At 42.4% G+C, this 11494-nt stretch overlaps 1 protein-coding gene across 5 annotated transcripts in view; it reads left to right on the forward strand.

Moving 5' to 3' along the window:
* Positions 1–8680, forward strand: part of CAB39L (calcium binding protein 39 like) — a 105407-nt gene extending 96727 nt beyond the window's left edge. For all 5 annotated transcript variants that reach the window (XM_084622476.1, XM_084622478.1, XM_084622479.1 and 2 more), the window contains one exon: positions 6573–8680. In XM_084622476.1, coding sequence (XP_084478602.1) covers positions 6573–6752 — 180 coding nt within the window. In that variant the 3' untranslated portion in view covers positions 6753–8680. The remainder of the gene's footprint in view (positions 1–6572) is intronic.
* Positions 8681–11494: the final 2814 nt, after the last annotated feature.

Genomic DNA, 11494 nt, shown 5'->3' on the forward strand with positions numbered 1-11494 from the left:
CCTCAACCTTCTTAGGTCATGTCACAGTGACTCTGGGTAAGAATTGGGGGAATCATGTGATTCCAAAATATTTGATATATTTGGCACCCAGCAATCAGATATTAAATGCTGTCTAAGAACCTAGACAGACAGTGTTGGCTCTCTGGGTGAGGCAGAAGCAAGTGGAAATTTTTTTTAATATTTCAAGAGATTTGCCTTTGATAAGTTTGAGCCCAACATATGCTTAATCCTCCTCGTTCTCACTCTGTTTTGCACTGATCACTAATGCAGCCTTACAAAATTGCAATAAAAATATTATTAGCCCAGGCACATACACTACTTTCTTTTATCATCATCATTTGGTTAATTTTTTTTAATTTTATTTACCCATCAAAAAAGTTTTTTGTGCTGAGCAAGAAGATGAGTAGAATTATTATGATGCAGAGCTACTATAATGCAAAATTAACTCATAAATATGTCTGGATGTATTTTCATAGTTTGAACAGATTAATTTTCAGAGAAGAGGGATAAACCCATAGGAGTGGGGAGAATGTCCTTCTTGGGAGATGTTTATAAAATAGACCACATTGCACCAAATGGCAAGTATTTTCAAAAATTACATCACCCTCAGAATGTTCAGAAAGGCTTTTGGAGGTCTTTGATTTTGTCATTTCTGTTGTGCAAAAGATCTTTCAGAAGGCATTCACGTCTCCAGCATGTGGCTTGAAGGATGGTATGGCTGCTCCGTATAATCTTTCATCTATGTAAAGTAATCACAGGGATTCCCAACATATTTCAATATTTTGCTTCCTGCATAATAAGCCTCAGTGATGCACGTAATTACTTGTGTAAGCCTTTGACTTGTTCTTGACAACCAAACTACTGTGAGTAGCTTCTGCTCTTACCCCTTATCAGGACGTATGCAGCTCAAAGATAAGTTGGGGAGAGCAAATCCCAAATACTTGCAGTCTTTAAGTGCTCAAATGCCCGGGGGGGGGGGAAAGAGAGAGAGAGAGAACTGGTTTCTGTTAGCTACTTTTTCGTATTTACTAATGGTCACATTCTTATGCATGCAACTTCTATGCATGAAGTGCAGTCCCTGAATTAATCCATTAGGCCACTACCATCTGTTGTTTCAGATTGCCCTTAAGCACCCAGTTCTGCTGAGCTGTTTCAATAAATCAGACAGTGATGAATAGGGGCGTGGCAGTTGAGAATAGTTGATTTTATTTTGTTTAAAATAGAAATTTGAGGATTTGGAGTGATCTGTAATCATAGCTATCTATGTAATGGTATGATATCATTACTGTCACCCTCATCCTCCCTCCCAGTGTCCACCGTCCTTTTGTTTCTCATGCTCAGAGCATCCAGTTTGTAGGCTCTTCAGTGTAGGGACTGTGCCTACCCATGTATTTTGTGCAGTGCCTAACACAATGAGGCCCTAATCCTGACTGGGCCTTTTGGCACTATGTGAAACAAATAGTAAATGATGATGCAACCCTCATTGATGTCAGTGGGTCAAAGTCTTCCCTCAGCTCCATGAATCCAACTTCCATGAGACTCTATTATTTTTACAATAATATCTGATGGCAGCAGTTAGAGATGAATGTAATACGCACAGTATTCATCTTACAGTTTTCTATGTAATTCAGAGCAGAATCTCATCCAGTGGAAGTTGCACATTTCTACCTGAATGTAACCCATTCAGCAAAATCCCCCTCTCCAGTCTGCAGCATAGCTCTCTTGTATATTCAACTTTTGTTCCACATGTGCAGAACAGGTATAGAATACACACGAGAGAAGGACACTGAGTGTTTTGTCCTTAGTTTTCCTTTATTAATAAATTCTATGCTGATGATGGGAACCAATCCAGGAAATCCTTAAATATGAAAGAGAACATACACTTCATGGAAAAACTACTGCCTTGTCCCGATGCCCTTTCTGGCAGGTGAAAGGCAGCGATGTTCCTTGTTGCTCTGGGGTGCAGAGTCCTTGGGCCTGATTCTCTCCCTGGTTACTCTAGCTGTATGCTGGTGTAACTGAGGGTGTGGGAGGAAGTCGGGCTCTGTGTCTTTATTTTCACATATTTCAGGCATAGTTTTAATTTATCTGGTTAGTCCTGTTTCAAATGACCACAGACTGCCAATACTGAGATGAAATCAAAAATTTGCCAAGCGGCTGATGCTTGCTACTTACTGCGAGGTGCCAAAAGATTTGGGTTTAAATTACCTGACTTGGATGTTTTTGCAGCTAGGCACATTTGAAATGAAAAAAGTGCTTGTTTTGTAAGTATCCGAATTCCAGCTCTCCCATGCCCCAGTTGACCCTGAAAAAGGCATATGACTCTCAGCTCCTTGAGGCAGTATCTGATTATTGAGGATTTGAAGCTGCAATATTTTAACTAGAGCCATGAGCATCTAGCATTCTAAATATTTTACCGTTAAGTTTGATGGCAATTAAAAATGCAATTAACTCTTCAAGCACTGAGGACAGTTGTATTCATCCAGGAGCGCTCTGCCCAGAGGTACAGAAGATAAGTAATGAGGTCTCATTTTCAGTACTTCCTCCCATCTAACTGTTCCTTCACCAGCAAGACCTCTACCTCCTTCATCATTCCTGCTCCCTCCCTTACCCTTGCTCAAACAAAATGAGACCTCTTCAACCCTTAGCCTCCACCCCACACAACCAGTCACCAACTCATGGCCACCTAAAATCCTTGGGAATATAGGTAGACCCCAAGTAACAAAACCAAGGGGATTAGTGAGTATTTTAAGTGTTAATAAAACCTTCCCCACGTACACACACCTTTTCTCCTTCTTTATTCCACCAGGGGAATCAATATCTGGTTTGAAGGTTGAACAATAAAAGGGTCTTTCTGAATACTCATGTGTTTTCTTTTGACAAATATATTTGTTACCATTATTGGTCAATCTGAGTATGTGATTTTTGCTTCTTTGTTCTCTTGCAGACAATCAAAAATAAAGCACACTGCAATATATTGCACACAATGCACATACAAATCTAGTATCAGCCTCTCTTGGCAGTCGTGTTAAACAATTCGATTATTTTGTGAACTCACCCCACAGTGGTGGTTCAGGATAATATAACATTTTTCTTAAGCAGAGATGTAGCAAGAGAGGTTTTAGTGTTTAAATCTAAAAATAGATTGTTTGACCTTAGCTTCATTTTTCCATTCTCTTTCATGCACATCACAAAGCTACCTCCTGTTGCTCACTCTGCAAACGGTTCTGCATAACTTGACAATACTGACCATTTCCACTCAGCATGGGGCGGAAGCTGAGTTTGTGTTGTTTCTGAGCTATAGACTTGATAATACTTTGGTCTGTGGGGGAAGTTGTCGGTTCAGCTACGTGAGCTTTCATGTACTTCCAGCGAGGTGGTAATCCCCCTGCGACGCATATGAGAAAATCATGGCACAGTTTCAGCCCTGGTGGGTCGATTGGCCTGTCGGTGTACAGAGTGATACATGCTGGTTTTGGACCATAATTGCTAACCATTTGAAAGTAGATCAGAGGTTGCAGTGAACTATTCTCATCAAGATCCTGTGACATTCAGTAGCCTTGGCCTCTGTGTTTAAAAAAACAAAGATTATCAGTGACCACACAGTGACTCATCGAGCATCAGACCATTTTAGTATCTTTATCCCTGTTGTGTTCCCTTGAGGAGATGATGATGACGACGCATTGTCATTAATTGTGAGAACCAAGGTCAGACTCCAGAACTCTCTGATCAAATACTTTATGGAGTGGATGTGGAGTGTACAGTTTATCAATTTTGATGGACAATACTGATTTAAGGCCAGCTAGAGGACAACAGTTCTATTTCATGGCAACTTTTGAGTTTTGACATTTGTTTTCATTCCGTGTTAGAATGAAAAGAAAAACCTTTCAAACATTTTCACAAAGTGAAGTTGTGTCGAAACTCCTCTGAAGTGACCAGAGAACTCTCAATCACAAAACCCTTCCCGACAGATATGTTGTTGAAACCAATACATCCCCACAAAATTATTTTTTCAAAAATATTCCAACTAGCTGTAATCCTGATGTTGTTTCCAGGATATCTCTTATCTTTTTTTATTGTCTTCAAGTGAGGCATTAGCAGGAGACTTTAAAAAATAAAACCTCATACTGGATCTAGCCTCAAAGTATAAAGATTCTTTGTTGTAGATGTGTGTAAAATTTCTTTGTTTCAATACTGTGACATTGTGGTACTATAGTTGCTTGAGGGAGCCAGTCATTCAGTTTTATAATCCTTTTATGATCCCAGGGTTTGAAAACAGTATTTGAGAGTTGAAATTGAGTCCTGCAGTAGGTCTAGTAGTCAAAAGATGATTTACATTTGAGTTTTCTATCTTTTATGCCAGTTTTTCAGGGGGAGGATTATAACCTATAAGCAATCAGACAAGAAACTAAAGAATTCAGCCTAATAGGAGACATCAGCTCACGTTTAATCATTTGCCATGCTAATACATATTTTAGGCTAGAACCAGTTTTAAAATTAAATCCTTTCAAGAATGTTTGCAGGCTGTTCCTTTCACACTGTGTAGATACAGTGTGGTCTAAATGTTCAAATTGACTAATCATTTTCTGTGCTTTAATTTTTGGGTGGCCTACTTGAGACCTCTTAAAGGGGCCTGATTTTCTGTGGGTGGGTGCTCAGCACTTTTTGCATGTCAGGCATCCGATGAAGTGAGCCGTAGCTCACGAAAGCTTATGCTCAAATAAATTTGTTAGTCTCGAAGGTGCCACAAGTATTCCTTTTCTTTTAGGCTCCTTTAAGGTGTCTCAGATTGGGCACCCAAATCACTAGATATTTCTGAAAATGCAAGGCATTGCAAATATATTTGCATTGTGCTCTCGCAAACCATTCTTTTATTTATCTGAACTGAGGGAAACAACATGCAATTTCTATAATAGGGTTATTTCTAATGGAAGGAATGTTTTTAAATGGCCAAAGCAGAGGCTGAACAAACCGCTATCTGTACCTCTCAGTACACCCAAGGGGGCCATGAGCTGGCTACCTTGAGATCAAGGAACATGCCTCTAATAACAGACAATACTTTTTGAGAACTTGAAGCATCTGGCAAGGAGGTTGCTCTAAAGGGGTTGTGGTGAAGTCTTGCACTGTTGAGTCGGTTGTCATTGCTTGTGAGCATCTAGAGGTCACCAGGAATTTAAAAGTCCATGACTTTAAAAGTTCAGAACAAAGGGTTGGATTGTTGAAAAGAGGCCTCTTCTGGGTGCGGATTTGCACTTTGTGGTATGGTGGGGGAGCTGCTTCAGTGGCCTTGTCCTTCCTGGGATGTGGGAATCTGCACAGGGGCTGGGATCTAGGCTGGGGAGACATATGCTCAGGCATCAGTACAGACTACAGCTTCTTGCTGTGGAACCTCCCTTTGAAGGAGGCTGCAGATGTAAGCAGGAGAAGCCCTCGGAGCCAGTCTAACAAGGAGCCAGAAGAGAGTTACAAAGCGGACAAGAGGCAAGTGCCTCTGAAGTGAGGGATTGCTACAAAAGGGAAGATCCCAGCCTCTCATCTGAGTGACCCACAAATAGCAATTCCAAGACACTGGGCTGCCAGTGAGCTGCGTATGGAAGCGTGTTACATTGTCCTTCTGCTCTGCCTCACTGCTGTGTCCTTGTGAGCTTAGCAAACAGATTGAAATGTACGTGGATCCTGCTGTTGTAAATTTCCATTCACAGACTGCTGGCTAGAATGGACTAGGGAGGGCAAAGTGAAGGATGTGACCTAAGTTCACAAACCGAAACAAAGCTGCTTGGTCTAATTTTAGGCCATTTCAATTTAATATGGAAATTCTATCACCAACACAAGACTCGCCTGTTCTCCCAGTAATTATGGTTCTAAGACATTTCATGTTGGAGGGCCGTAAATGTGGAAGTGATCAGGGATTTATAGCCAACTTTCAACAGCTGGCTTTACAATCAAACCATTTGTCAATAAAGGGAACAGAATAAGGGAGAGTGATAGCAAGGTCAAGTGTAACTTCACTTCCAGCTGCTAATGAGCAAGATCATGGGAAACTTTAACGTGTGTTTAAAATACAAGGATAGATTTTCTTTCCTATTTTGGCTGATTTGGGGTCAAGAAATCTGTTGGATCTCCCCAGCTAATATGTGGCTAGCACAGTCTGTTCCTGTGCCCTCCCTGCAGCTCCAGAGGCATAGGTGCTTGTTAGAAATGGAAGGGTCATGGTCAGAGTGCAACTGCATTAATCCCCAGCTGGCAAACAACCTCTTGAGAGCCATAGCCAGCTGTCATACTTAAGACTAAAAGATCTTAGGGGCTACTATAAAGTATGCTGGGCCTGAGGTCAGTGTAGAACTGGTCACAGGGAACAGATAGCTGCAACCAACAAATATGCAGTCCCTTCCCTCTCCCCTCTCACTGGGTACTGCACTCAGTGGATACAGGGTAGGCACCAGAGAATCTGGCCTCCAGCATTCAGTTGACTCAACAGAGAATGATGTAGGGCAGTGTCATGATTCTGATTGTTCATCCCTCTCTTTCTGTCTCTGTCTGTGTGTGTGTGTGTGGTTTTGTTTGCATGTTAGGTATTTGTGGCCAGTCCAAACAAAACGCAGCCTATCGTGGAGATTCTATTGAAAAACCAACCCAAGCTAATTGAGTTTCTGAGCAATTTCCAGAAAGAGAGGACGGATGATGAACAGTTCACCGATGAGAAGAACTACTTGATTAAACAGATCCGAGACTTGAAAAAGCCAACGCCATGAAGAGCTCCCCTAATTTCCCATCGTAGGCATTAAATCATATTTGTTCAGTTCCTCCCATGTGTCATTTAACAACACAATAGCGCTTGAGAAGTGCCTGTTTTAGTTTGATTCTTTGTTCACATAGATGTCAAGAGTATAAAGGTCTTACATGAAAACTAAAAAAAAAAAAAAAAGTCTGGAATAATATATTCTAATCAAGTCTGTGATTATTTATGTCAGTTTAGACACCCTCTGTATTAGAAGCTGGTAAGGCAGATTTTCATCTGTGCGCTCCAGAAGAATGAACCTCTTTGCTCTTGCTTTTATCAGAAAACTTGAGCTCTCCGTAAATGCACAAGGTAGGAGGTCTGAAGATTGTAACTATCTTTTTCTTTGCACTTGTAGTTGTGAATTTATTTTAGTTCTGCATGCACATGAGGACTGTGAAAGAGGGTGTTGGGCGATTGACTTATCTGCACTGATGTAGTGGATTTGTTAGCTAAAGCAGTGGGAGATAGATTTGAAAAAGTAAGGTTCACATTTTCACTTTATTTTTATGTTCACTCATTCCTTCAGTCTTTTTGATTTCACTCAAGCTCAGAGCTTTCCCACCAGTTTGGCCAACTGAACCTAGGAACTAGGCTAATACTTCGGGTGGGGCAGCCAGTGCCCACTGCCTCCCATCCCTCCGTATCTGATCTAACCCTACAATGCAGTCTAGGCTGCCCCCAAACCCCAGTCTTGTAATAAGACTGATCAGGAGAAGTCCTAGCTCCACTGGGAATTAGAACATGCACTTTAAATGGGAGCCAGGTAATACATCAAGGCTAAGGGCAGAGGTGCATCGCTAAGGACCTGCTCCTGCTCCCATTGAAATAAGTGAAAATTTGATCATTGACTTAATGGAAACAGAATTGGGCCGTATTCAGCACTTCCTATTCTGGGCACAGTCCTGAAGCATGCATCTCCCATTGGCTTCAGCGTCAGTGGGGCACTCAGCACTTCGCAGGAGTGAACCCTAAGCTGAGACCTAAGGGAAGCCCAGGCACAGTATCAGTGATACAAGCCTGAAGTACTAATACCTGTGCCATGATTGGGAACCCTCCGATGTGGACTCTGTAGTGGTTCAGGTTCTGCTCCTTCATACGTACCTGTGCTGGGAACATCATGCCCAAAACATTCAAACCTGGGGACCTAAATCAGACTCTGAATTTCTTATTTAGGCATCTAAATAAAAACGGCCTAACTCTGAGCAGCCGAGCAACCCCGGTTCCCATGGAGTCAATGGAAGCTGCAGAGGCTCAGCCCCTCTGAAAATCAAGCCACTTCTTTAGAAGCTTGAACATGGTTCTAGGAGTGTCACTTTGGGCTCACAGGGTTGCCCTATGTGGTTAGCATGTTCCCTTTGATTTGTTCAGACGTGAATTCAGTTTCTTTGCTAGAGGCTGAACATTGTGGAAGGGGAAATCATTGCACTGTGATGTTTAAGATAAATAAAGCCTTGGGTCCAAAAAAAGTTGCCTAGATATTCTTGCCATTTTTTCTTCTTCTTCTTCTTCAAGGAATTAAGCACTGTGATCCTGGGTATTTTGTTTGGTGGAGGAGTTTGAGAGTGGGGAGGGAATATCTTGAAGTATTTCTTCTATTAGCTTAAATCTGGGTTTTTCTGTTTGTTGAATGAAACATTACGTTCTCCAGCTATAATTGCATAGCAAACACTTCAGTGAAAGGATAGAAATCAGGTGAGATTTTTGTCCATAAAACTGTTGTATATTAAGGTGATTGATAATTTAATTTGTATGCTTTAGAAAAGGGGGGAAACCAAACAAATAGGTCATCAACACATGGTTTACTTTTAAGATGTCAGGCATAAACAAAAATGTATATCTTAGTTGCTTGAAATTTTAAAATTATATTTACAAGTTATTAAAGGCATGGTTACTAATCTACGCTTTTTAATCACTGTTTATTTCCTTCCCTCACTCCCCCCCCCGCCACCTTCTCAAAAAATGCTTTCGCTTAGAATCTTTTCATTGCTAAATTCTCTCTCTCTCCTCCACCAGCCACAACTTCCACAGATGGAGGAGGACAGATGATCACTTTCTTCAGAGCCAATGTGCTTTGCAGAAATCACATTTGCAGCCTTCACTGTCATGGGGCCTGACGGTCCCAGGCTGCAAAATCCAGTTTGGCCTTCCTGCAACCTTCAGTGCCATGCCACATGGCACTGACGCACTCTGTGCTGCACTCACTGCATCTCTAGAGTAGGGAGGGGGCTTTTGGTGTGGAAAAGCTGCAGAGCTATTCGCTAAATGGTCTGATCCTCTGAGATGTGGAGAGTCTCCTGTAAGGTGCTGAAACCAATGGGAGTTGGGGTATTCAGTGTCTCAGGACCTCCTAGGAGGGGCCCATTTCAGGGACTGCATGAACACATTGGACCTCAGCCCCTAGAGTTACGTGATAACATCAGAATCTCAGCTTTCATCTACAAAAAATGTTCTAGCTTTCATGTTTGTGAAGCGAGCCAGGTGTATCCGATTCAGTGATGCCTGCCTCAGGCTGCAGGCAGCCTGAATCAGTAGCTCTGAAATGTGTGAACGGCCTCATCCATATTAGTGGGTTGTTAACTCTGAAACTCACTGCTTTGAGAGGCCCCAGCAGAGGACTCTATGTGGGCAGATGGTCTAGCTATTCTCCCCTATTGTGGCTCCATTAGGGGAAGAGGGGCCCCTACAGAGAGTCCCATGCCTACAGCGGGGTAAGTGGAGCTGAGTCATCAGTCCTCCTGAACAAACCCCAGCCTGCCCACAATGATCCAAAGAGTGGAGAGGCCCCAGTCTGCCCCAGAAAGTGATGTTGGGCACTCCAGAAGCCAGCGCTGGGCCACTACCACCACAAGTAGAAGTGGGACCACAGCGTCCCATGGGATAGGGGCTAAGGGGGCCCATGAACTGGTGTGCCAAGAATTCCAGATTCTTTACATGGCCCTGTACAGAGCCATACCTATCCACTTCCTTCCAGTTTATTGCACATAGGGCTGGCTCAGTGTTTTCAGTCTAGTATGAAGTTATTTCCAGCATACTGAGGGCAATTCAAAATCATTCCCAAACTCAACTTGTTTAACATTTGTAAAAGGGGAAAGCACTAGAAATGATGGTGATTACATTAAGCTTGAGGAGCCCATTAGGCTCCATAATAATATTTCACAGCAGGCTGGGACACACATTTCTAATTAGTTGAAAGATGAGGTCTTCTCTGATTCATCTTGGAGTAAAGATAGACTTTTCAATTTCCTTTTGTGTTTCAATCAGGGCTCCTGTTTTGTCTCGGAACCAGCTCCTGACAGGAATATCACAGTTTCTCCCAGGGACTAAAATTAATATGAGTGGGAACTGTGTGATTCCAAGACCATGATTTATCAATGAGAAAGGTGAAAAAGAACACTTGTAGGCAGGAGGAAAAAATAAACCAGAGAGAGGCTTGAGCTGCGGAATCCAGATTCCAAACCCCACCCAAAGGTCAAGGGATGTTTGGATCTGGAGATTTGGTTTGTGGCAACTTGCAGAATTCTGTTAGATCTGTACATAGAAACCTACTCTGATACAGAAGAGTGTCCAGAATATACAAACCAACCCATTTAACTGAGTTTTTAGACAGTTAATTAAAATAGGAGGAATTTGACTAAAACAGTCATCACAGTCCTTCCTCTGTAATGAAAAATGATAAGTTATCCATCCTCAATCCATTTCAACAGATGAGGAAAGAGTTGTCTGATGGGGAACTTGGGCCTTCACTCATTATGGAATTTGCACTCTGTTTCCATCTGAGTGTTACAGTAAATAGTTCATTTTAGTTGTTTTTGCCCTACACCCATCTAGTATATTTGGAAAGCACTCATCTCTATAGCATCTAGATGCCTCATACAGTAATTAAAACTAACTATATGAGAGAGAGAGACTGGCACCATGATTCCACATGCTTTAAGTAATTTCAACAGTAAGCCACAAGTCTTCACTACCCCTCAGAATAACATTCGTCTAGGGTGACATCCTGGCTCCATTGAAGTAAATGGCAAAACTCACATAGAATTAGTGGGGCCAGGATTTCACCTCTAATCTATCGTTGATGGCACTTACATGATAGATGAATATTTATTACTGAACATTTATATTACAGTAGCACCTACTGACACCAGTTGAGCTCCAGGCCACATACTCTGTACAAACACATGATGACAGCCCTTCCCCCATAGACTCACAAGATGGACAAAGCAGGAGAGGACACTGATAGAGAAAGGTGAAGTGACTTGTTCACAGTCACACAGCAGACCAGTAGAACCTAGGATCTAGAACCCAGAGCCCCTGATTTGCAGTCAAGGGCCCTGTCTGTACTGCCTCCAAAATATTCAGGCTGGCAATTGAACCCAAGCCAAACTGTTTGGAAGGCTGCTGTGTGCACCACTGACTTAGCCACTCTGCCTTGGAGTCAGTGATGAGTCGCTAGTAGGGGTGTATTTTCAAAGAGCTGATGACTTAGCCCTGGTCTACACTGGGGGCGAGGGGGATTGATCTAAGTTACGCAACTGAAGTCGACATAGTTAGATCGACTTACCGTGGTGTCTTCACCGCGGTGAGTCGACTGCTGCCGCTCCCCCGTCGACTCCGCCTGCGCTTCTCGCGGCGCTGGAGTACAGGAGTCGACGGGAGAGCGCTTGGGAGTCTATTTATCGCATCTAGACTAGACACAATAAATTGATCCCCACT

This window comes from Lepidochelys olivacea, assembly GCF_965140295.1.
Source record: "Lepidochelys olivacea isolate rLepOli2 genome assembly, chromosome: 1".
Taxonomy (NCBI): Eukaryota; Metazoa; Chordata; order Testudines; family Cheloniidae; genus Lepidochelys; species Lepidochelys olivacea.